The 21,633-nt window shown below is 53.2% G+C and overlaps 1 protein-coding gene across 2 annotated transcripts in view; it reads right to left on the reverse strand.

The window, feature by feature from the left end:
- Positions 1–21,633, reverse strand: part of TRAPPC9 (trafficking protein particle complex subunit 9) — a 575,309-nt gene that overhangs the window by 122,859 nt on the left and 430,817 nt on the right. For both annotated transcript variants that reach the window (XM_047074228.1, XM_047074227.1), the window contains one exon: positions 15,946–16,099. In XM_047074228.1, coding sequence (XP_046930184.1) covers positions 15,946–16,099 — 154 coding nt within the window. The remainder of the gene's footprint in view (positions 1–15,945; positions 16,100–21,633) is intronic.

The following is a 21,633-nucleotide window of genomic DNA, read 5'->3' on the forward strand; positions in this document are numbered from 1 at the left end:
CTCTGCCCACATCTTCCTGCAGGCGTCGCCCCTCTCAGTTACTCCTCTGAGCCTCACTCAGGCCGAGTGGGGGACCCTGGCTGAATGGGGAGAGGGCCCAAGGCCACCCAGGGTCTGGTCTCTCTACTTTAAGACTGGGAGGAGAACTTGTCTCCAACATGGGACTCTGAGATCCCAGAAACTTGTTCTCCCCAGAACTGGGCATTTAGATCCAGAGTGGGGTTCAGAAAATATCTGTGGTTGTCTGTGATTGGCCACCCGGCTCCCCCAGAGGAAGAGGGTTCAGCCTGCTGCTTAGACCACCTGCTTTCACAGCAGCTGAAGATAACGGGCCTTCTCCGCCCCAGAGCCAAGGAGCATTACCTGTGCAAACAACCACTGAGTAAATGGCAACGCACTCTGCCTTCCCAGAAATTGAATGTTCTCAAGAGAAGTGCTCAATATTAAAAATTTATTCACCGGGAAGGTCTCTGTCTTAAGGAATGGGACACTGTACGGTGTTTAATTTCCATGGATAATGACTGACCGATCGTGTTTCTTCCTCTCACCCCACGGATCCGAATATTCTAATTTTAACATGGGAGACGCGTATTAACTTACTTCTCCAGGTGAGGAACGTGACAGAAGCGATTCCGGTCAGGGAAGAGTGGAGAGCTTCTCTGGAGAGGGGAATGCAGGGCCTGGCCCACACAGGGGGGCGAAGACCCGCCCTAGGAGGGGGCAGGCACCTCACTACTTCAGTGTCGCCTCGGGGCGGGGAGTGGGGGGACGTGCTCATGTGCTTGCTCACGGACGGGCGTGCGGGCGTATGCCCACGGCCAGACCAGAGCACAGCTCACCAGGCCCCTTCTTCTCGCTTGGCGCTCACGGTCTAGTGGCAACGGGCCAGGCAGGGCCAGCTGCCCTGTGCTGCCTCCTCAGACTCCCCAAATCCCTCAGGCATGTGGGCTTTTGGGGGGCAGGCAAAACGTTCAGACCCCAAGCTAACCCTACGGATCCACACGGGTGTGAGTGTGCAGACTGTAATAGCCAAGATCACTTTCTGGCTGAGGCCTGGTCTAAGCACCTTACACAAACTGACTCAAAGTCTGTCACCCACTAAGTACTATGCCAACTTTGCACACGAGGAAATGGAGGCACAGGGAGGTTGGGACACTTGCCCAAAGCCACACAGCCACGATTAGTGCCCAGACAGTCTCACTCCAGAGTCTATGTTCTTACTGCTCAAAGCTGTTACATTACAGACAGCAGACAACAACGTAAGACCCAGGATGTCAAAAGTTCGGTTCGTGGGCCAGTGTATACACACCAGCGTAGAGTCACGAACGCCCATGTGGTATTCCGCTCCCCACCAGCACTCACTCCCTCCCAGGCCTCACCCCACAGAAACCCTGACGTTGGGCCCTCTCGGCAGTGCCTAAAGGAACACAGAGAAATTACCCCCCGGGCCAGGGGCTCTCATGGGAAGAAACCAGGGCCCCCAAGACAGTCCTGACAGTCCAGCTGCCTCTCTCCAACACAGAGCTGAAGGAGAAACCGTTGTACCTCCCAGGACAGTCTCCCTTTGAGAATCCGTGAGGCAGAGGCCCGAGGGCCTCACCAGGAAGAAAGCAATACAAAAAGTGACCACACAGGAGAGGGAGGCGTGGAGGAGGGGCCACCCTGACAGCATGAGAGTAGGGGTGCCTCCTCCACGTATTAACTCACACCGCACGGCCAGGGTGCAGACACCCGAATCCTGTTTGTTATCGTAAACACAGCGGCGTGCTCCAAAGCCGCTCCGTTTGTGGCTGTCCTCCAATGATCACAGGCACTGATGCCTCAACATCTATCTCCCCAGGGGCACCGTGAGCACGTCTTTCATCGTTCAAGTGCCAGCATCTTGCATGATGCCTGGGCCCCAGTGATAGCTCGATAAATGTTGACATCACCTAATGAATGAAAGTGTGAATGCACATTTGCATGACTGTCAGCATGTAGAAGTGGGTGGCTTTCATCAGAGGCTAACTTTCACTGGTGTGCGGTGCCCCCAGCTCTCACTGCCGGAGCAAGGAAAGTAGGACCCTCTGATAGGATTACTCCAGCGTCACCGTGGGATACCCGGTAGAGCCCTCAGCACAGCCAGGCACATGTGGCTATTACAACAGTTCGGAATGTGAGGACACAGAGCCTCGGAGAGGTGGGCAACTTGCCTGCTGTGAGTGACAGAATGGCCATGAGGCCTGGCCCGTTACTCAGCAGCACAGGGCACGAACAGGGAGCGTGGCTGGGTTTCTCAGCTAATAGGAGCCCACCTCCCTCTCCAGGAGGCACGAGGTAGACACAAACGCACTCCCAGGCAACGCTGGCCCAGTTCTGTGGACTCCTCTGTGACCAGCGTTCAGCACTGCAAGCCTGACCATGGCCAGCACATGGCTGGTCTGCTCCGTCCCTGTCGGTCAATCAGCCAGAGCAGCACACGCTGCCATGACACCACCAGGGAGAAACACGAGGAAACGGCTTTTCGTAGAGAACTTAGAGATTTTAGGCAATAGACTCTCACCTGGGATGGGTCTCTAAGAGGGGATGGCACCTGTCAATCCCATGCTGGGACTCCTCTTTTCCAATCCCTGAATGAATAAGATCCATGGGAAACAGGGTGAGGGGTCACCTCCCTCCCAAGAGAATGATCCAGGAGTGGGCCAATGCCAGCCCCCAGTGAAACCACAGACCACTGTGCAGGTACTGGGTGGTCACAAAGAGTGGGGTCCTTCTTGGGATTGGGATAAATCACTTCTGCTGAGTCGGTCCCCTAGGCCCCGATCCTGCCACTCACTCAGGTCAGCATCTCCCTGCTGTCATGGCCCCGGTGCTACCCAGAGACAACCTCCCTGTTGGGAAAACACATCCCCTGCAGAGTCTGATGAAGGACTAGAGCCCAGGGACTTGCCAGGCAGTGGCAAAAAGCAGTTACATTTCCCTTCGCTCCCTTTGCGGCCACCATGTGAAGAGCTACTTTCTCTTTATAAAGACAACACCAAGTCCCCCTTCCTTAGCTCATGACCATGTCCCTGCACAGCACTCTGTGATTCACTGTAATCAAAGAGATGAAGGGAAAGCGTTATTTCACGTGTGGCGCCGGCCAGGTAAGCCAGCCTCGCGCTTTTCAGTTTGGGTTTTGGCTGCGACCTGGTGGGCCACGTGCCTCACAGGCACACAGAAATTCACTCTCAAGGGTGACCAATTCCCAACATACAACACGCTCCCAGAGGAATTCTAAGTCTCAGACTCAAAGACATACATCCCAAAAGACGGGGGCTGGGGAAGGGAACAAATGTTGGGGGCATTCCTGTCGAGGCAGGTTCTGTGGCAAGCGTTCTACATGTTCCCTTCAACCAGGGGGGGCTGTTCCTGTTGGCATAGGGCAGATGAGGAACTGGAAGCCGGGAGCACAGAGCAGGGAATCCCCCAGAGATCCTTGCACCCCCGGCATCCCAGGGCTTTCCCACAGAATGGCAGCTCCACAAAGGAAAGAGATCTTGTTCGACATTACAGCTTCCAGACGGGCCAACCTCCAAAGTTTGAAAACCCCCGTGATGGCAAAGCTATGGGAGTACAGGCATAAGAGTCACGCTCTGCTACTGGGCAAAGGAGAAAGTTTACTATGAAGATGCAAAGTTTTCCAAGGCGTGCACAGTTAAGTGGAAAAACCAAGATGCAAAACATTCTTTACACAAAATACTTTTGTGTAAAAAAAAAAAAGTCTATGTGTTTGCAATTATAGTTTCAGTGAGAAATTCTGACATACGTGGAAGGAATGGAGAAAAACGGGCATGTGGGGATGATGGGCAAGATGGCAACACCTTTTTTTAAGATGTGCTGAGCCACGTGCATCTTTTACACATTTAAAATCAACATTTTAAAAAAAGTCAACAATACAGTTCTGCTGATAACATTATGAAACAACACCGGGAGCAGCTGAAGTCAACACGCCTCATCCCAGTCAGAAGGGAGAGGGGCTCAGCATGCAGGTTGTCAGCGGATTTGGGTTTAACATGCACATTTTCATGTTTCTTTCTTTCCTGATTCCCTCCAGGGGTATCAGATTAAGACTTCAGAACATGGTATATTACTTCCTCTTAGGGAAAAAAAAATATGCCAGACTTTCGAGGCAGATCTCACCACAGTGCTTGAAACGTAGAAATCGTGCCTACTGGACAGGGCCAGGATGAGGAGTTTTGAAATGATTATCAGAGGAGCAAGTTAGTGTGTGAGTAGTTACAAAGTTGCCAAATGGCACTGGGGCTCTGGAAACCATTCCAATAGCATATTTCCGTATTAATTTGCTTTCGGACATGAGCCATAAAATTATACAGCTGAGCTAATAAAGCTAATTACCTGTATGCACGCCCCTCCCTTTCAGCCCCATAAGCCACCAAAAAACAATCTGCTGTCTGAGCCTGGACCCAAATGCAAAGCTGGCTGACCAGTCAGTCATGCAGCTGCCCTCATCACCTGCTAGTACACGCAAGACCGCAACGTGGCCGTAGTGAGGGTGGAGGTGGAAGCGGTCACTAAATGATGATGGTGATTCTAATCCCTGTCATCATTTCTGTTAGAAAGAACGTCTCCAAAGTGCTTCCCATGAGAAAGGCCCTTTGGTAAGGAAGTGATACGTATCGTTGCAATTTAATGCTATCTTTAAGACTTCAGAACCCGATGGGTGTAAGGTAGGAGCTATTTCTATTTCAAAAAATTCTTTTCAACTTGGGCACAAGGTGAGAGCAAGAAAGGTGACACAGCCGTGAGGCGGCGGCAGGATCCAGGTAGTCTGACCCTGCAGCCCCCAATCGGGACCCCACTTTCTGACAGCTTCCGGTAAACACTGGATCAATTCTTCACGGTACCCTCGGTGTGGACCCACAACCTCCACACCGGACAGACAAGGATCTTTCTGTGCACAGGGCTGGGTCAAGCCAGAGCCCCGAGGCTGCGGGGGGTGGTGGAGCTGGCCATGCGGGGAACTCTCCGTGGTGCTGAAAATGCTCCCTGCCTTTAAAACCCTTTCTGGACACCCAGGACACAGCAATCACATCTCCAAGCAGTCTGCATGTCTTTGTCCTGAGATCCTGCTCCTGTCCCTTAGGAGGTCAAGGATGCGATGCTGCAGCAGGACTGTGGAGCCCCTGTTGGCATGGACCCAGGCTTTGTGGGTCTCCTAAACCACACCCACATATAATGATCAACAATCTGTGTGCCTGAACCAGGAGAACACACAAGCTCCCAGCTCAGGTTAGCACAACCCACATTCTGCCTCTGGGGTCCCCAAAGGCAGTATCTAACTCCCAGCAAGAAATGCCAAATGTCCTTTATGGTGCCCTCCATGCTTGCCATTTCTGCCTCAAAAACACTGCTGAGTTACCTAGAGTCACTGCTGTTGGCTCACTCCTACTGGTCACAAACCCTTGAAAGGTGGTGATCCATGAGCCCAGGGTCTGGTGCTGGACCTTGCTCAGCATGAACTTCTGCCCTCCCCTCCCCAAACTAGCAAGGTCAATAAGCAGGCAGCCATACCTTCCCAACTGCTTAGCTGAATTCAGAGGACTGCTTGTGGTCGTAAGCCCCAGGAGAGTAGGTGTCGTCTCTGGTCACCAGCACTGTGTCTGGCACACCGTAGGTGCTCAATAAATGCCTGCCTCTTTTCCCTGAGCACGTATTATATGTTAGTTACCTACAAATCATCTCATACAGTCCTTACAACGTCAGATTGATGAAACCTCTTCGAGGATACTAAGAAACTTCTCCAAAGCCACATAGCCAAGAAGAGTGTGAGGTTCACATGCAGTTGATTCCAAGTGCACTGCTCATTCCCTGCTAGACTTTCTCCACACATGCCACATGTTTCCAGGGAGATGTGTCGTAAGTCCACTGTGTAGCAGATGGAATGGGTCAGGATCTCACCTTCAAGACATCTTCAAAGCAACAGACTCAAGATGCCATGGGGCCCCAGAAGGCACCTTGTTGAGGTCAAGAGTCTCTTGACCCTAAATGGCTCACTCTTCCTCCTGTGAGGTAATCCATGAAGTCCTGGGGTAGGGCCTAAAGGTAGTGGGCACCCAGATGTGTCCAGCAATATTGGCTCAAGCCCACAGGGCGTGGGTATGTCCCACAGATGAGACAGTGTGGTACCTAGTTCTAGCACTGTAAGGCATGTGTTAAGTGAGGTCCCCTTCTGGAAAGTTTAGGGCCGGGGGAGAAGGAGGAGAGATGATGCTTCCTGCATGGCAAGAACAGCCCCAAACTGGCCAATGATGAGTACCAACACGAACCTAGCAGGCCATCCCCAAGCTCTGGGCTCCCACCTAATTCCCACTGTAGCACTGGTTACCCAGGCTCCAGACATCTGTTGCCATAACTGATTCCCCAACTAAGCCAGGGTGAGCACCCTGGGGGCAAAGACCAGGTTTCCTGCCTCTAAGTCCCTACTTCAGACCTATGGAGTTGAGAGGCAGTAAAAGTCAACTAAGTAAGTTTTTCCAGGAATAACGTAGAAGGAATTGTACTGGTAGCTTTAAGTTATCATCTCTGCTGGGCCACAGTTTATCATCACGTCGCTACCTGCGCAAGCTTGGGTCAGTGACCATTTACTGAGCACCTACTGGGTACCTAGACCCTTGAGCGTGCAGTCCATGATGACACAGCACCCTGAAGGACACCATGGTGAGGACATGTCTGAGCTTCATGCCCACCCCATGCGAGAGCTGTGCAGCAGAGAGGAGACATATGCTTACAGAAGATACACAAACATAATGAGTGACCCCCATGCTCAGAGAGACCTCATTCTATATTCCTTTTCCAACTCAAGGCTCAGAGTGCTGCCATTATTCTGGTTTTCCTCTGTAGCATTTTACCTAGCTAGCTAGCTAGCTAGCGTGTGTGTGTGTGTGTGTGAAAGCATGTGCAAGTGTGTGAGCGGGGGAGGGGGAGAGGTAGACAGAGAATCCCAAGCAGGCTCCACACTGTCAGCACACAGCCAGGTGTGGGGCTCAATCCCATGGACCATGAGATCATGACCTGGACTGAAATCAGGAGTCAGACGCTTAACCGTCTGAGCCACCCAGGCGCCCCTCCGCCTAACATTTTAGAGCAGAAATGGATGTCAGGTGTCTGTAGCCCAACAGGAACCCCAGTCCTAGCAGTGATCCTCCATATGTTAACTCGACACCCTGTGACAGCCTCACCAAGAACACGAGACAGCAGAGACAGACCTGCACCGCCCTGTACATCTTTGCAGGTTCTTGCACCAAATTCCCAAAAGAAGGCAGTGCAATCGCACGATACAAAAACAAACACGTCCTGGAGACACCATGCCCAGAGAGCAGTGGGGTGAGGAGCACCAGAGCCATCTTCCTAAAGGGAGTCTCATGACAATGCTCCCTGGCCCAAAATCCTGCTGTGGCTACTTGTTGCTCGTGGGATAAAATCCGACTCCCTAGAAGTTTATGCAAGTTCCCCATGGGTTTTTCCGTGACCTTCCCCCCCCCCCCCCCCGTTTTGCACATCTCACTCCCGAGAACATGTACCAGCCACATCAAACTACCAGTACTTCTTACAACAGATGGTGCTGCCTCCTGCCTTGGTGCCTTGACTCGCGTCCTCTCCCTGCCTGGAACCCTCTTCAGTCTTTCTAGTGAGCACACCCCAGTCTCTGGAGCTTAAACTCCACTTCACCTGCGACGTCCTCTCTGACCCATGCCCAGCCTGGAAGCCAGCCCTTCCTCCCCCGCTGGCTGTGGTGGCTGAACCCTGGAGTATCTTTCCTGAACTGGTCACGTGCATTTGTCCCCGTGTGCCTCCACCACTGCAGCGTGTGCACTGTGATTCATACCAAGTACTTGTTAATACCTACTCCGTGTACTGTGCTAGCTGTCGTGGACAGAAGGCTAACCAAGACAAGAGTCTTCCTACTTTTAAGGAGTTCAGTCTGTTGTGTAAGGATTATATATTATTATTGCTCACCATTACTAATTAAACTTAAGATGTGGGCACAGTCTTTTTATTTACAACATTCTCCGTGCATACTCAGTTAATATTCTATGTGTCTTGAGAACCATGAATGTTTGCTTCCAAATCTTTGAAAAGCAGCTAGATGCAAGGAAAATGCAGGAAGTTAATAAAATACCTTCCCTCTCATCTTCTGCTAGACCATTAGCAGTGAAATACTTGGGAATGTACTGCAATTTGAAAACACTGAGCAGTTTTTTGAGGTCTTGTCTTTATTCGTGTGACTCAAGTTTACCATGAATTGGTGTTCTGTTACAGAAAAAAGTGATTGCTCAACCAACTATTCCCTGGGGGAACCTGGAGCCCAGTGGGTCACCAGGCTCTCCTCTGAGCCCACAGGCCTGAGTTCTAATGGCCTTGCCTCTCACAGGAGAAAGCAGTGCCAGGATCAGAACTCTTAGTTCTTACCCGCAGCCTTCTGAGCAAAAGGTGGAAACCCATCACACGAGAGCAACTGACAGTCACTTCCAAGTTGGCTTCTAGGTGAGTGTCCCAGAGAGGGTGCTCTCAGAAAGGGTGGGGCTGTACCTCAGGTGACCGCCAGGAAGATGGGCGTCTGCACCCCACGTGCCAGATCTGGAAGAACTACAGGTGCAAGGACTTAGACCAGGCCCACTTCAGCTCAAATAAATTAGCAGATTGTCATAAATAGAAATTACACTAATGGAAAGGCTGCTTTAAGTGATTACTGAGCCTCTTTCCCGTGACCGTGTTTTCTAATCTGCCTCGTGAACTTTGAGAATGCTGATGTGGGCTGTTCTCCTCTCAGTAGGGGTGCCCGCATCTCGGCTCAGCTCCCTGGTGTCAGAGGCCCAACTGGACGCAAAATGCCATGCAGCATGGTGAGCTGCCAAGGGGTAGTCTGCACGTCTTGTGGGGCTGTGGGTGGAGCAGGTGAAATGGAGGAGGACTCTGTGCGGGGTGGGTACAGTACCAAGCAGCAGGGTGCCCAAGGAGCACTGCAGCCTCACTCGGCCTCATCTGGAAGATGGGGGTGACGCGGAGACCTTGGCAGTGACCAGATGCTCTTCTGCTGTCCCCAGCCTGGAGCCAAGAGCACAGACTCTGAAGCCAGACGACTGGGGACGAATCCCAGCTCTGCCACTCAGTACCTGGCGACCTGGAACAAGTCAGTGTCCTCACCTGTGGGACGTGCATAAAACTACTTCCTAGGGTTTTAGTGAAAAGCAAGTGAGTCAATCCAAATAAACCACTCAGAACAGTGCCCGGCACCTGGCAGGTGTTATATGGGCATTAGCGCTCACAGTGACTGTCACACCCAAAGGACAGAGGAAGGAGCAGGCTTGCACCCATACACACTGTGCATATCGATTTGGGTGATGTTTACACACACACCCCGTCTGCGACAGGCACACACCATACGCCCCACCCCCACCCCACCCCCTACCCCCACACACACACCATGGTGCACACGCATCACACACAGATCTGAAACAGTGCTTTGCATCTGGGGAAGCCCTTCTTCACTCTCACGAGCCAAATTTGAAATCTATGCTGGGTGCCAAACCTTGATTCTTTTCAAAGTAACTGGCTACCGTGTCTGGATTGGGGGAGGCAGCAATCAAACCCGCGTCGTCCTCACCTTCCTCCCTCTGCGCACCGCAGGCCAAAGAGCCTGGGCCACGGCACCGCAATGGTGGTCGGTGGAACCTTCTCCCGGGCTGGCGAGGCTCCTCTGTGAGATCAAAGACCTCTGAGCCCAGTGATTACCAGCAGCTGGAGAAGCTAACCTCCCTGATGGCAGACACAGAAGGCAACCCTGTACTGCACTTAAGATGATCAAGCAGCCAGCTGTACTGACGACAGGAGCTATTTGTACTAAATTCATCTAGATTAAACCGCTTCTCCGCACAGGACTACTAGGAGAGCGCAGCGTACTGGGTTTTAAAGGAATCTTGTTTTAAGACACTTGATTTTTCTCAGGGGGTGCGAAGACACAGCCCCACGAAGCAGCATCTTGGAGAATAAGCCACAAGCCAGGTGGCGAGAGTGAAGAGTAAAGGGCAAACCCCCCCCCCAAAAACACACACGGCTCCATCTAGGCCTCGCCTTGAAGGGAGGAGTCAGCTGAAGGCAGATTCCCCTTCACGAGAAGAGTGCAGTCTGGAAAACTGAGAAGCCAGGCATAGCTGTGTTCCAGGCCGGCTGTCCTGGTCAAGACCAACTGAACTGAGGACACTGTGCCTATAGTCTTGTAGGCTTCTGCTCGTCAAGCCTAGCAAAAACCAGTCACAAATGTCACAGCCCGTGGAGCTTCCTGGGTTTGCAGAGGGCGACTGGTGTTGGCAAGACCAGACGCAGACACTGCCTAGCAACGCACAGGCTGGGGCTCCTGGGCCCACGCATGACCCCACGCTCAGAACAGCCGCACTGCTCCGTGTCCTGCCACGTTCTGGTTACTTAGGTTCACGTGACCCCGGCAGGCTGCGAGGATTCTCCATCTCCCGCGCTGGGATGCGAATCCCCAGGCATCTGAAACCCGGGCTGCAGTGGGCTCCTTGAGCCTCTACCTGGCCCACAAAGCAGCCAGATGGTGACAAACGGTCTCCAGACAGCACGGAGGAGACGCGTGTTTGTCAGGACACCTGGTGGAGACGCTGCCCAGATGGCCCAGGTCACCGGAGCCGGTGCACCTGGCTCTTGTCATGAAACCTACACGGGGTCGGATTCCGATGCATCAGCAAGTATCCCACCGACCCCTGAAATGCTCCTTGGAGGGACATTTGCAACGAAACCGGGAAAAGGAGAAGGTGAGAGGACTCCAGGCTCATCCTTCGTCTGTTTCCACCACAGATCGTCCGTGCACGGCTGCCCTCTGGAAAAGGAGCCAGGCTTCAGAGATGACTCACCCCGTGCGTGGAAACTCCCTTCACACACGCCACAGCAGCGGGCACAGCACAGCAAGGCTGGTAACCATGCAGTCTGCAGCATCAATGAGATGGAAGCTGTTCATTCGCCACGGGTTTTAACACCTACGTGCCGGGGAGGACACGTGGCTCTGTTGGGTCAGGGTCCACACCTGGTCTCGCTCATCACGGAGGTCCCTGGTGCTGAGCGCAAGCCCAGCACACAGCGGGCCACCAGTCAACAGCTGCTAAAGGAAAGGCCGCGATGTGGCTTCAAGGACAGCACGCCTGGACACAGGAGACGTGAACTTTGGGAAAAATAAACCTCCCTGCACTTTGCAAGGCCTGTAGCAAATGAGACCTAGGCACAGAGCGCTGCTGGAGTCCAGCAGAAGGGGCGGCTCCAGCCGCGCGAGATAGGCGAGGTCAGTGATGGACCAGGCTCCTCGGGAGACTGGAAGTGCAAGGTCAGCCACAAAGGATGAGGAAGACTCATCATCAAAGGATGAGACACTGACGGACACTCTCCTCTCCTGAATTACAAATGCAAAGTGAAAACAGACACAGCCGATCTCCAAACGCCCCAGAACCGGCTACTCCGGGGGACTCTCAGAACGACAATCCTGGACCCTTGTGGCAGGTCCCATCACAGGCGGAAGTGAGGACGTGGGCAAGGCCTGGCCCACGGACTTGTGTGCAGGATGGTCCTCCTGTGAGGCCAGGTCCCAGGGGCAGGGTGGTTCTGGCAGCAGGAGAGGGGGCCCACAGTGTGGACACCTCCCAGCGTTAGAAACTAGGCTTACACCTGGACAGTGAGCCTCACTTCAAGTAGCCAGTAAGAAAATCACACAGGTTTTAGGATCCTGGCTGTCTGGCCAGCTGTGTTGCTCTCAGGTCAGTTACTTAACTTCCAAGATGCATTTATTTTGAAAACCAGAGTACTATCTGTTTTGCAGGTTTGGGGTTAGAAGAAAACGCTAATATCTTGGTTGATACCCGGGAGATGATCAAAAGGGCAATAGGATTATTAGAACTAAGCCTAACAGCTAATTGAGCAAGTGTTCTCACCTGAACAGACAAGGACAAGGGCCCCTTGGGCCACAGCCTCTCCGTGGGGACACTGGAAACGGCAGAGCTGGGCCCCTGACCCTGGGCTCCAGCCCCAACAGTGCGGCATCTTTGGTCCCATCCCAAAGCCAAACAGGTACTTTCTGGATTATGTGTGGAAGGCTGCTATCTGCTACCAACAAACTTGGCTATACCAAGGTTTCCAAAGTTCAGTAAAGATTGCCCAGGAGTGGTAGCCAGCAGGTAAGAAGGTGGAAAGGAGATTGCGCAAAGGAGTTGAAAGTAAGGGTGTATTGCATCGATGAAGTATCAATGTCTGCCACACGAGCCCAGCTCTCCAGGCCAGATGCTGCCTGTGCAGGCTGCTCTCCCACCCCCCTGGGAAACCGCACAGTCATGACATGGACGTGAGTTCCTCTTGAGAAAGAGGAAAAGTCCCTTTAAAAATTACCAGGCTGGGGAGCCTGGGTGGCTCAGTCGGTTGAGTGTCCGACTCTTGGTTCTGGCTCTGGTCATGATCCCAGGGTCCCGGGATTGAGCCCCACAATGGGCTCTGTGCTGAGCATGGAGCCTGCTTGGGATTCTTTCTCTCCGCCTCTGCTTCCCCCCCCCCCCCCCCAGTTCACTTGCACTCTAAAATTAAAAAAAAAAAATGAATCAAAACAATTACCAGCAAAGGTTGGTGATGAGGAATGGGTCATGCAGGAGAAAGAACTTCCTAACAGATTTTTGAGTATGGCGGGGGGGGGGGGGAGGGGGGAGGCAGGGAGGAAGTCCCAACTCCAGGCACAGCGCAGGAGGCCCCTAGACCCTGCCACCTCTCTGGTCTGCCTGCTGTATTACTGGTCACAGGGAATGACATAGGTCCCTGCTGCTTTCAGACTCTGGAATGTGCCAGCCCTCACACAGGAAGGCTCCTGTCTCAGCCCTTCCAGGCTGCACTGTAAGAGCCCATCTCTGGGTCTGCTCAGCCCCTTAGACTGGGGCATCTCTAGGGCCCCAGCACTCGAGCGCAGCAAAACGTACAGCTCGTTAAGCAGGTAAACGCTGGAGCTGGAATCCCTGGTGTGCCCAACTGCTTATTTGGTCATTACAGATGCGATGCTGACGGGTCCAGAGGTCCACCATCTCCACGGAAACAGGTCGAGCTAGCCCTACATGCTACATGTGGGCCACTGTTATTACTCCTTAGAGGAGTGTCAAATTAGGCTCAAATCTTGGCATAAAGTCTCAATATTGAGAAAATATCACTAAAATGCATAATAAGAGTATTAGCCAATTCAATCTTTGGTCTTTCCATCTGCTTGAATCCAGGTTGACAACAGCAGAATTGTGCTATTCATCCCATGCCAGATGTCATTACCAGATATGAGAGAGAGAGAGAGAGAGAGAGAGAGAGAGAGAGAGAGAGGTGTCCTACTGTTCATTCTCTTTCATGGAATCCGCCTGTAGGGACGGTCTCTCAAAAACTCCCAGTCAGTACATCTAGGAGACAGATGTACCTGGCACATGGTAGACATTCAATAAATATTTGTTGCATGAATTATTAAGCAAATACAGAAAATGGGGATATCAACCTCTTAAAGGAGGCAAAACTAAAAGGAGAGAGACCAAAGACATTTTCAGCATGTTTCTGGTCGGTGTTATCAAAATATAAGCATTTTGGGGGCGCCTGGGTGGCGCATTCGGTTAAGCGTCCGACTTCAGCCAGGTCACGATCTCGCGGTCCGTGAGTTTGAGCCCCGCGTCAGGCTCTGGGCTGATGGCTCGGAGCCTGGAGCCTGTTTCCGATTCTGTGTCTCCCTCTCTCTCTGCCCCTCCCCCGTTCATGCTCTGTCTCTCTCTGTCCCAAAAATAAATAAAAAAAAAAAAAACGTTGAAAAAAAATATATAAGCATTTTGATGGTCAGCATTATCCCACTAGAAGGCACCGCATCCTGGCCAAGGGCCGCTGGCTTGCAGGGCGACTGATGGGCTTCTGGTAAGCGCCCGCTCCCCTTCTTCCTGTGTGTGAGCTGGAGAGGTTGTCATCTCTAAGACAGGGCGGCGGAGCCCCCCTGGGACTTGAAACCATGGAGAACGACCTGGGCCAGCCCAGGGGTGCACCTGGGAAGTGGCAGGTGCATCATCAGCAGGTGCTACCGTAGCCCTAACAGCAGGGGTGCAAACCGCCCCCCTCCATTCCGAGGCTTCGTGCTTCTATCTTCACCCAGAATGAGACACTCGGGAGACAGATGCCTTCCTGCCAGGCCCCCCCCACACACTGCCCTTCCCTCCATGGGCCAGAGGCGGACTCGTTCGCAGCCAGGACTCCTGGTCTGAGAGAAGCTCCCCGCATGAAGCCCAGAGGCCTGGGAGTAGGGCATGTCCTGCCTCACATGGGGACGTGCACATCTAGAGGTTACAGAGCCTCTCCACCCCAAACCCCCCACTCCAGCATCAGCATCACAACCACAGATACCAGGACAGGAGAGCTCTGTGCCTTCTGCTGTCCCCCAACAGGACGGGGGGGGGGGCGGGGTTGTTTCCTCGATTTTCCCTGAGGACAGGCAACCCCACCGGGCAGCCGGCTTCACCACGTCCTGGATGGACTCACAGGCGACCCAGCCAACCTCTCCCCAGGGGTGTGAGAGCACGAGTCAGAGACGGAAGGGGTAAAGGAGACGGCCTGGTGCGCGGGAGGAATGCCGCGGCCTTCTGGGCTCTGTCACCAGCAGGCACTGGCTGGGCCCCGAGACAGGGAGGACTCCAATCATTCCTCCTTTTCACCTCCTTCTGTACAAAGGCAAACACCTTAACTCTGTGATGTGCCACTGAGATTCTGAGTCCCCAGGGACTTGGGTTTAATGTCTTATTCCCGAAGCCTCCGGTTTACATGTGAAGGGCTTATTTTGTCCCAGCTCCTTGGGGACAGGGTCTACCAGCTCCAGACCCTCTTTAGTGGGCACAAAGCAATGTGCCTCAACTCTTGGAGACGGCCACCTGCAGACTGAGGATCTTTCCAGAATCCAGGGAGATGGTCTAGAACGATCTGAGACCACACAGCACATATGTGAGTCAGACAACTAAGACAACCACCTCGGAATCGCCTCTTCCTGGGCAACACTCTGAGTGACCCATCCTCCTACACACTGGGACCGCTGGGCCATCCCCTACCCTCACCCCTCGAAGAAACTTCTACTCGCCCTACAAAAGCCACTCTAACGTCTCCCCTTGTGTCAAGCCTTCTCCAAGGGCCCCATGTCCACAGCTTCCACCCCTGAACCTCACAGACGCGGTGTGATGCTCTGCCCTGTGCCTCAAGTGCATGTCGTCCCCAGTTGGCGAGCCACACCCCGCAGGGCCATGAAGAAACACTGAGGCCTCTCTCGCCGTCTCAGCCTAAGCGTCTCGCTGAATACCCAGCCCAAAGCAGGTGCTCTGGAAGACGGTCGAACACTCACACAAGTGCGCCTGGGATCCTCTCACGTGCTCGCTCGTGGAACGGAGCACCTGCTGTGAGCCAGGCACGTCCCGAGTTTGCAGCAGGGCCGGGGACTGCCCTAGGCGCTCTCGTGCAGCACTGCCCCTGTGAAACCCCTCAGGGTTCTCATGCCTCGTAAGCCGTGCAATGCGATTTCAGTCTCCCAGACAACTGACCGGGAGGAGTGGACAGTCTGTGAAGCCTGGAGCCCAGCATTGACAGGTAGGCATGAGAACATGTCACTAACACAAACATCAACACTGGCAAGAAACATGTGATTTGAGACGTTCCAGGGAAGTGGCCTTTCCTCACCCTGATCTGATACCTCGTTGGTGGGGCCCTGGGAGTGGGAAGAGGCTAAGAAAGGACAGCCTTGGTCCGTGTCTCCTTGACACACCCTTTGTCTACAGCTCCACGGTGAAGCCCCTCGGGGGTCCTTCCCAGAGGGCAGAGCCCCCAAGCAGGGTGTGCCCGGTGCCAGGGCGGCCACCGTGAAAAGGATATGATTCTCCAGTGGACGTCCAGCTTGCTGTCGATCTCCAAGCCGCGGGCCTCCTGCCTCTCCTCCTCCAGCTGCTTTGGATTTGCAAGCTGTCCCTTCTCCCCAGGGGATTCTGGGAAACTCTCGAAGCTGAACTTGTCCACTTGAATGGCCATTCTAAGAGAAGGAGGGAAAAAGCAGAGGATTAATCAGCAGGGCAGTATCTTCTGCTGGCTGTTGGAGAATCAGCACATGCCAGCGTGAGACGGTATAATGAATCATTATCGTTAGTAATTCATAATGGATTCATTCCAAGAAAATGAAATAATAGACTCCCAGGGTAGCAGTGGCTTCAGAGCTGGTTCAACACGCAGTTTAGAGCTGAAGACACAGTCAGAGAGCCCAACCTCAGAGAAGACTCACATACCCCGAAGGAAATGTAATTTCTGGAACAGGACAAAGCAGACGGGACCCCATGTAGAAAATCAGAGAGGACTAGCAATTATTTAGCCCTGGGGGCCCCAAAAGCCTCCTCATCAGAGCCCTGCCCATCAATTCCCATTTCACCTTCAGCCACAGGACTTGCTCACACACACCAGGCCTGGCCAGCTACACCCCGCCCATCCCCTTCTGGCCCCTGCACCCAGGACCTTGTCTTGTGACACCCACCCCTTCGGGTTTCTGCTCAACGGTCACATCCTCCACAAAGCCTCCCTGCCTGCTGTGTCCAGCCCTCTCCACCTTCTGGAAGTTTCTAGAACACACCAGGCTCTTTCTTTCTGCCTTAGCCTTAGTGCTTCTTCTCCTGCCCCACGTGTGGCTGGAGCCCCACACTCTCGAGGTCTGAGCTTAAGGAAGGTGTTGTGGGCACCTCCCCTACGGCATCCTCCTCCTTTCTCCCCCCATGGCCTCCCCTCCATGGCAGCATCCATTCTGCCATAGCCTTTCCCACGAGCCGTAGACACGAATGTGTGGGCTTTGCTGTCCAACAGCTCTACTGGAATTTAGCTCCCTGAGGACGGAGGTCTGTGTGGTCTTGCTCCCACAGTCTCCCAGGCCTGGATAATGCCTGGCACGCCACAGCAACTCGGCCAACAATTCCCCGCATAAACGAACACGTGAACTAAGCACGTTCCCAGACAGCCTGGGCCGGCGTTCACCTCCTGCCTGACCTCTGCACCTGTGCCCTTCTGCTACACCCCCAGACCCTACAGCACCTGACACGTAGACGCCACATAGCACACAGGTGTGGGCGCTCTAATCGGCTGCTTGCAGGCTGCCTCAGCTCCCGACCGTGACCTTCATGCCGGCAGAAGCTGTGTCTCACTGATGCTTGCAACCCTGCCTCTTAGCACAGAATCAGGCATACAGGAGGTGCTCAGTAAAGGCGTGTTACGTGGATAGATGGAAGGAGAAGGGGAGGAAGGGGTTTTCTTTATGTGAGGCCCCCGACGTTCTGGCTCAACCGAAAGTTGACAGAGTCACTCAAAGGATAAAAGTGAGTGTGTTATCCCAGACTCTGCTGTGGCCCAAACATTCAGCCAAACCCAGTATGATCTAAGCGACCCTCGGGGCTATTCCGTGGCACAACCAAGAGACAAGAGTTGCTACTCTGTTCGGGGTGTACACACCTAAGATTCAACCCCAAGAACCTTAACAGCTTAGCGAAAACTACTGGGGTGTCAGCAAATGGATGGCCTTTGGTCAGGAGATGTCTGAGGCTTGGAGACCCCCAAAGAATGAGAGACTCCTGTGCACACAGAGAACACGGCATCCCATAGCAAGAACTTCGTTCCAGAGTCACACTGACTCTCTTTTCAGCCCGTAAAACTCTTTTCAAGCCCAGAAAAAGCGGGAAAACAGCAAAAAGCACAATAAAGAAACAAGGACTCATCCTCAAACCCTAATTGTAATACTTTAATTCTAGAGTCTTTTTTCTAAGTATTTGTATTTTAATGCAGTTCAAACTACTACAGGTGTATGTTATCACACGTCTCATTTTATACGAACACACACATATATACATGCATTTTATATCTTGTTTTACTCTTTCAAGATACTGTGAACACGTTCACATCATTAAAAATTAGTCTGCAGAATGTCTTGTCACCCAACCCTGTCATCGCTTACTTAACAATTCCGCTATTTTCAGACTCATACTTTCCATTTTTCAAAAAGTTACTATTGAAAAAAATCCTAAACATCTTTGTGCTTCAATTTCCTGTCTACATTTATGCTGTGGGTTGAGGTCCACATCTAGAAGCAGAGACCGAATCGAGAGGGTGGAAAAGGTCAAGGCTGGCAGGTGGGCGCCCAGTTCCTTCTCAGAAAGGCGTTCACTGGGGCACGCGCCCCAGGCAGCGAGGCTGGTGCCCCTCTCCCTGCGCCCCTGCCAATATTGGCCATGATCGATTTTCCACCTTTGCTAGGAAGGGGCGAAATGCTACCTCACTGATGTTTTAATTTGCAGGTCTGAATCGCTCCTGAAAGAGAACGCTTTTTGAGAAGCTTATTAGCCATTTTATGTACATACATTTCTTCCCTTGCGAGGTGTCTACATGTCCAGCATGAGTGCCTCTAATGTCTCACTCGGTATAGGCTCTTTCCAGCCCCCACCTCGAAGGGAGAATGAACCAAACAAGGGCTCTCCTTAAGCTAAAGGTCAGAATATTCCTAAATTTCACTAAAAACGCCAATTTCAGTTCATCGCCTGATAACCCAAAAGGAACTAATAACTTTCACCTTTGAAAGGGGTTTGGAAACATTCTGGATACCAGGCTATTCCTGTTGAACACAGAAGGAGACAGCGCACCTAGAATGCCAGATCCCCGGGGCCAGAGACACCCCAGACGCTGTGGCCACCGGGATTGTATTTATGTGATCACTTGAAGGGCTTTTCTGAACAATCTCGATGAAGTAAGCATCACACTACATTCCGCCCCCCCCGCCCCCGCCCCCAGCCTTGATGAAATCATAGCCACGGGGCCCACAACACGGAAGGGGGAAGAAAATGAAATGTAACGGACACTACGTGCCAAGCCCTGTGCTAAGTATCCTGCACGTACCTTCATCTTATTTATTACAGCAAGTGTAAGGACGGGCGCGGTTTGCTTTCTCACAGCTCTGATGAGGCGCTGGGCACGGGCTGCAGCCCCACACCACAGAGCCTGTCACTCAGACTCAGCACCACGGTTTTGTTTTTCGCTCCATTTGGCTCCCTCTTGCTCAGGCAGAGCACCTCAAAGGAAATGATGGTTTGCTCACGCCGTGTGCAGAGCCGGAACGGGACACAGACCTAGTGACCGTGAAGCCTGCTGCCACGTGAACCGCCACTGCCCCGCCACCTGTGACAGAGCTGTGAGCATCCCGAAGGCGGCACCCCTCCTTTCCCACAGGTGCTAATGCTGAGGTACCAAGAAACTGAGTACCGCACCAGGGTCACCCAGCTCCAAGCCCTGGAGCCAGAATGCCAAGGCCGGAGGCCAAGGATTATTTCCCCAAACCACAGGCAGCATGGCTGGCCTGGACATCGCTACATGGTCTCAGAGCACAGTCCCCACACATCACCACCTCCCCCTCTATCCTCACCTCCAGGAAGGAGAGGGTAGCGTGTGACAACCTGTTTTCCTAGAGCCCAGTCTTGATGAGTGACCTCTCCCGCTGTGGGAAGCTGCTGTATTACGTGCAGCACCAGGGACAGCACCAGGCGGCAGTGGGGGGGGTGGGGGGGTGGGGGGGGTGGGGGGGTGGGGGGGGTGGGCGGGGAGGGCTGCCTGAGAGCCCCAGGAGGGGTCCTGGCTCTGAGTCCAGCCGTCTCACTGGCTTCAGCCATCATGGTTTGAGGCTGTTGCTTCTGTCAGAAAGCCACGCGGACTGGGGACGACAGTGCTCCCGGCGATGACAACGACAAGGGAGGTGGGAGCAGGCAGAGGACAGAGCCCTGGGCTCAGAGCTGGATGCCCACTCCAACCCAACCAGAGATGCGGTCGGCAGTACCTGACCCGGAGGGAGGGCTGAGAGGGTTCACACCTTCTCACCCAGGCCTGGTGGCAGCCTCCATCAGCCCAGGGAAGGATCAGCCTCACGCCCTGGACGATGCACATCCCTCTTCTCAGTTAGCAAGCGCTCCTCATAACCAGGAAGCAACAAAACCCTCAGCAGACACGGAAGCCATGGCATCCCCACCGCCCTGCCAAGGACAACTTCCCGGGCACAGCCCTCCTCAGTTGGGTATAAGCTCATGGCCCTGTGAAACCTCTTCTTGGGGGTGAAGCAACACGGATGGGAGAGTATTGGTGCAATCCCCCACAAACAAGCGTCCAAAAAATAATCCCAAACACAGCTGACCCTCTGGCAAATCACAGCAAAACCGGAAAACACTATCTTCAGTAATGACAAAGAGAAGGAAAGGAGAACAGGTGGGCCCAGGACCCACAGGGTGTGGGGGCGCACCTGCCGTTGGGGCAGCTGCAGGGGCTCGGCACGTAGCCGCACGGTCTTCACGGGGGACTCACGCCAGCACGGAAATCGTCCTTCACACACCTTTTCACCAGGATGCCTCTCCTGTCCGTTGTTGGTTTCTACTTATTTTAATTTTTTTTTTCATTTCAAAGTATAATTGGCACGTATTAGCTCCGGGTGTACAACACAGTGATTCAATGCTTATGCGCCACCTGAATGTTGCTGACAGTAAGCGCACTATGGTATTAGTAACTACACTCCCCATGCTGTACGTTTCATCCCCTTGACTTATTTTTTTGCCTGTCACCCGCCCGCCTCCCCTCGGAAACCACCAGTTTGTTCTCTGTATCTACGAGTCTGTGTCTGTTTTCTTGTTTGCTCGTGTCTGTGTGTGTTTAGTTTCCACATGGAAGTGAAATCATATGGTGTTTTTCCCGCTCTGGCTTATTTCATTTAGCATCACGCCCTCTAGGTCCATCTACACTGTCACAAATGGCAGGGTCTCTATTTTTAATCAAGTAGCAGCACGACACTGAGCGCAAGGGGCATGACCTACAGTCAGTGGCTGACTTGGGGCAAGAATCTGTTCTCTGGGCTCTCTGTCCAGTGTGGTCTCAGAAGCGGGAGGGCATCTGTGAGGGACGCCAGGGCGAGACCGGTCCCTGGTGAACGGCAGAGAGTGGAAGAGCCCGGCCACTTGCTGGCCGAGGAGGCAACCTCCAGGGCTCGGCCGCCAGCTCCACGCGAGGGCTTTCTCAGTTGTCTATCTTCCACGTACCCTGTAACTTCTCGAAACCCAACCTCATTTTCTGAAGTGGGGAATATGCCCACTGGCTTGCTGGTCATGCTGTCGAGAAGTCTGATCCTGTGTGTAAACATGTGTGGCACTTTGTCAGGGTCCCTCTGGATTAGATGAAAGGACCAGACTTGAATCCCAGATGGGGGAGAGGCCCAGGCCCCACACACACCTATCAGGACAGGACTCCTTCAGATCTTCTAAATCCGTGCTCAAGGGCCAGCTCTCCACAAGGTTTGCCCAACCGCACAAACCCTCGCTGCACATTTCCTCCTGGGAGACTGCTATCACCCCCACAGTCCCTCGGGGTGTGCAGAACACCGCAGCTAAGGCTGGGGCTGAACCCCACCTTGCACGGTTTTGTGTGGCTTAAGTGAGACAGTAGACACAGCATGGTCAGCCCAGTGCCCAGCACACAAGCAGCGCGCTATAAATAGCACCTGCTGTCATGGTG

The sequence above is a fragment of the Lynx rufus genome, unplaced genomic scaffold (genome assembly GCF_022079265.1).
Source record: "Lynx rufus isolate CCGP_SWC_20201006 ecotype Redwood Valley unplaced genomic scaffold, mLynRuf1.p SCAF_12, whole genome shotgun sequence".
Taxonomy (NCBI): Eukaryota; Metazoa; Chordata; class Mammalia; order Carnivora; family Felidae; genus Lynx; species Lynx rufus.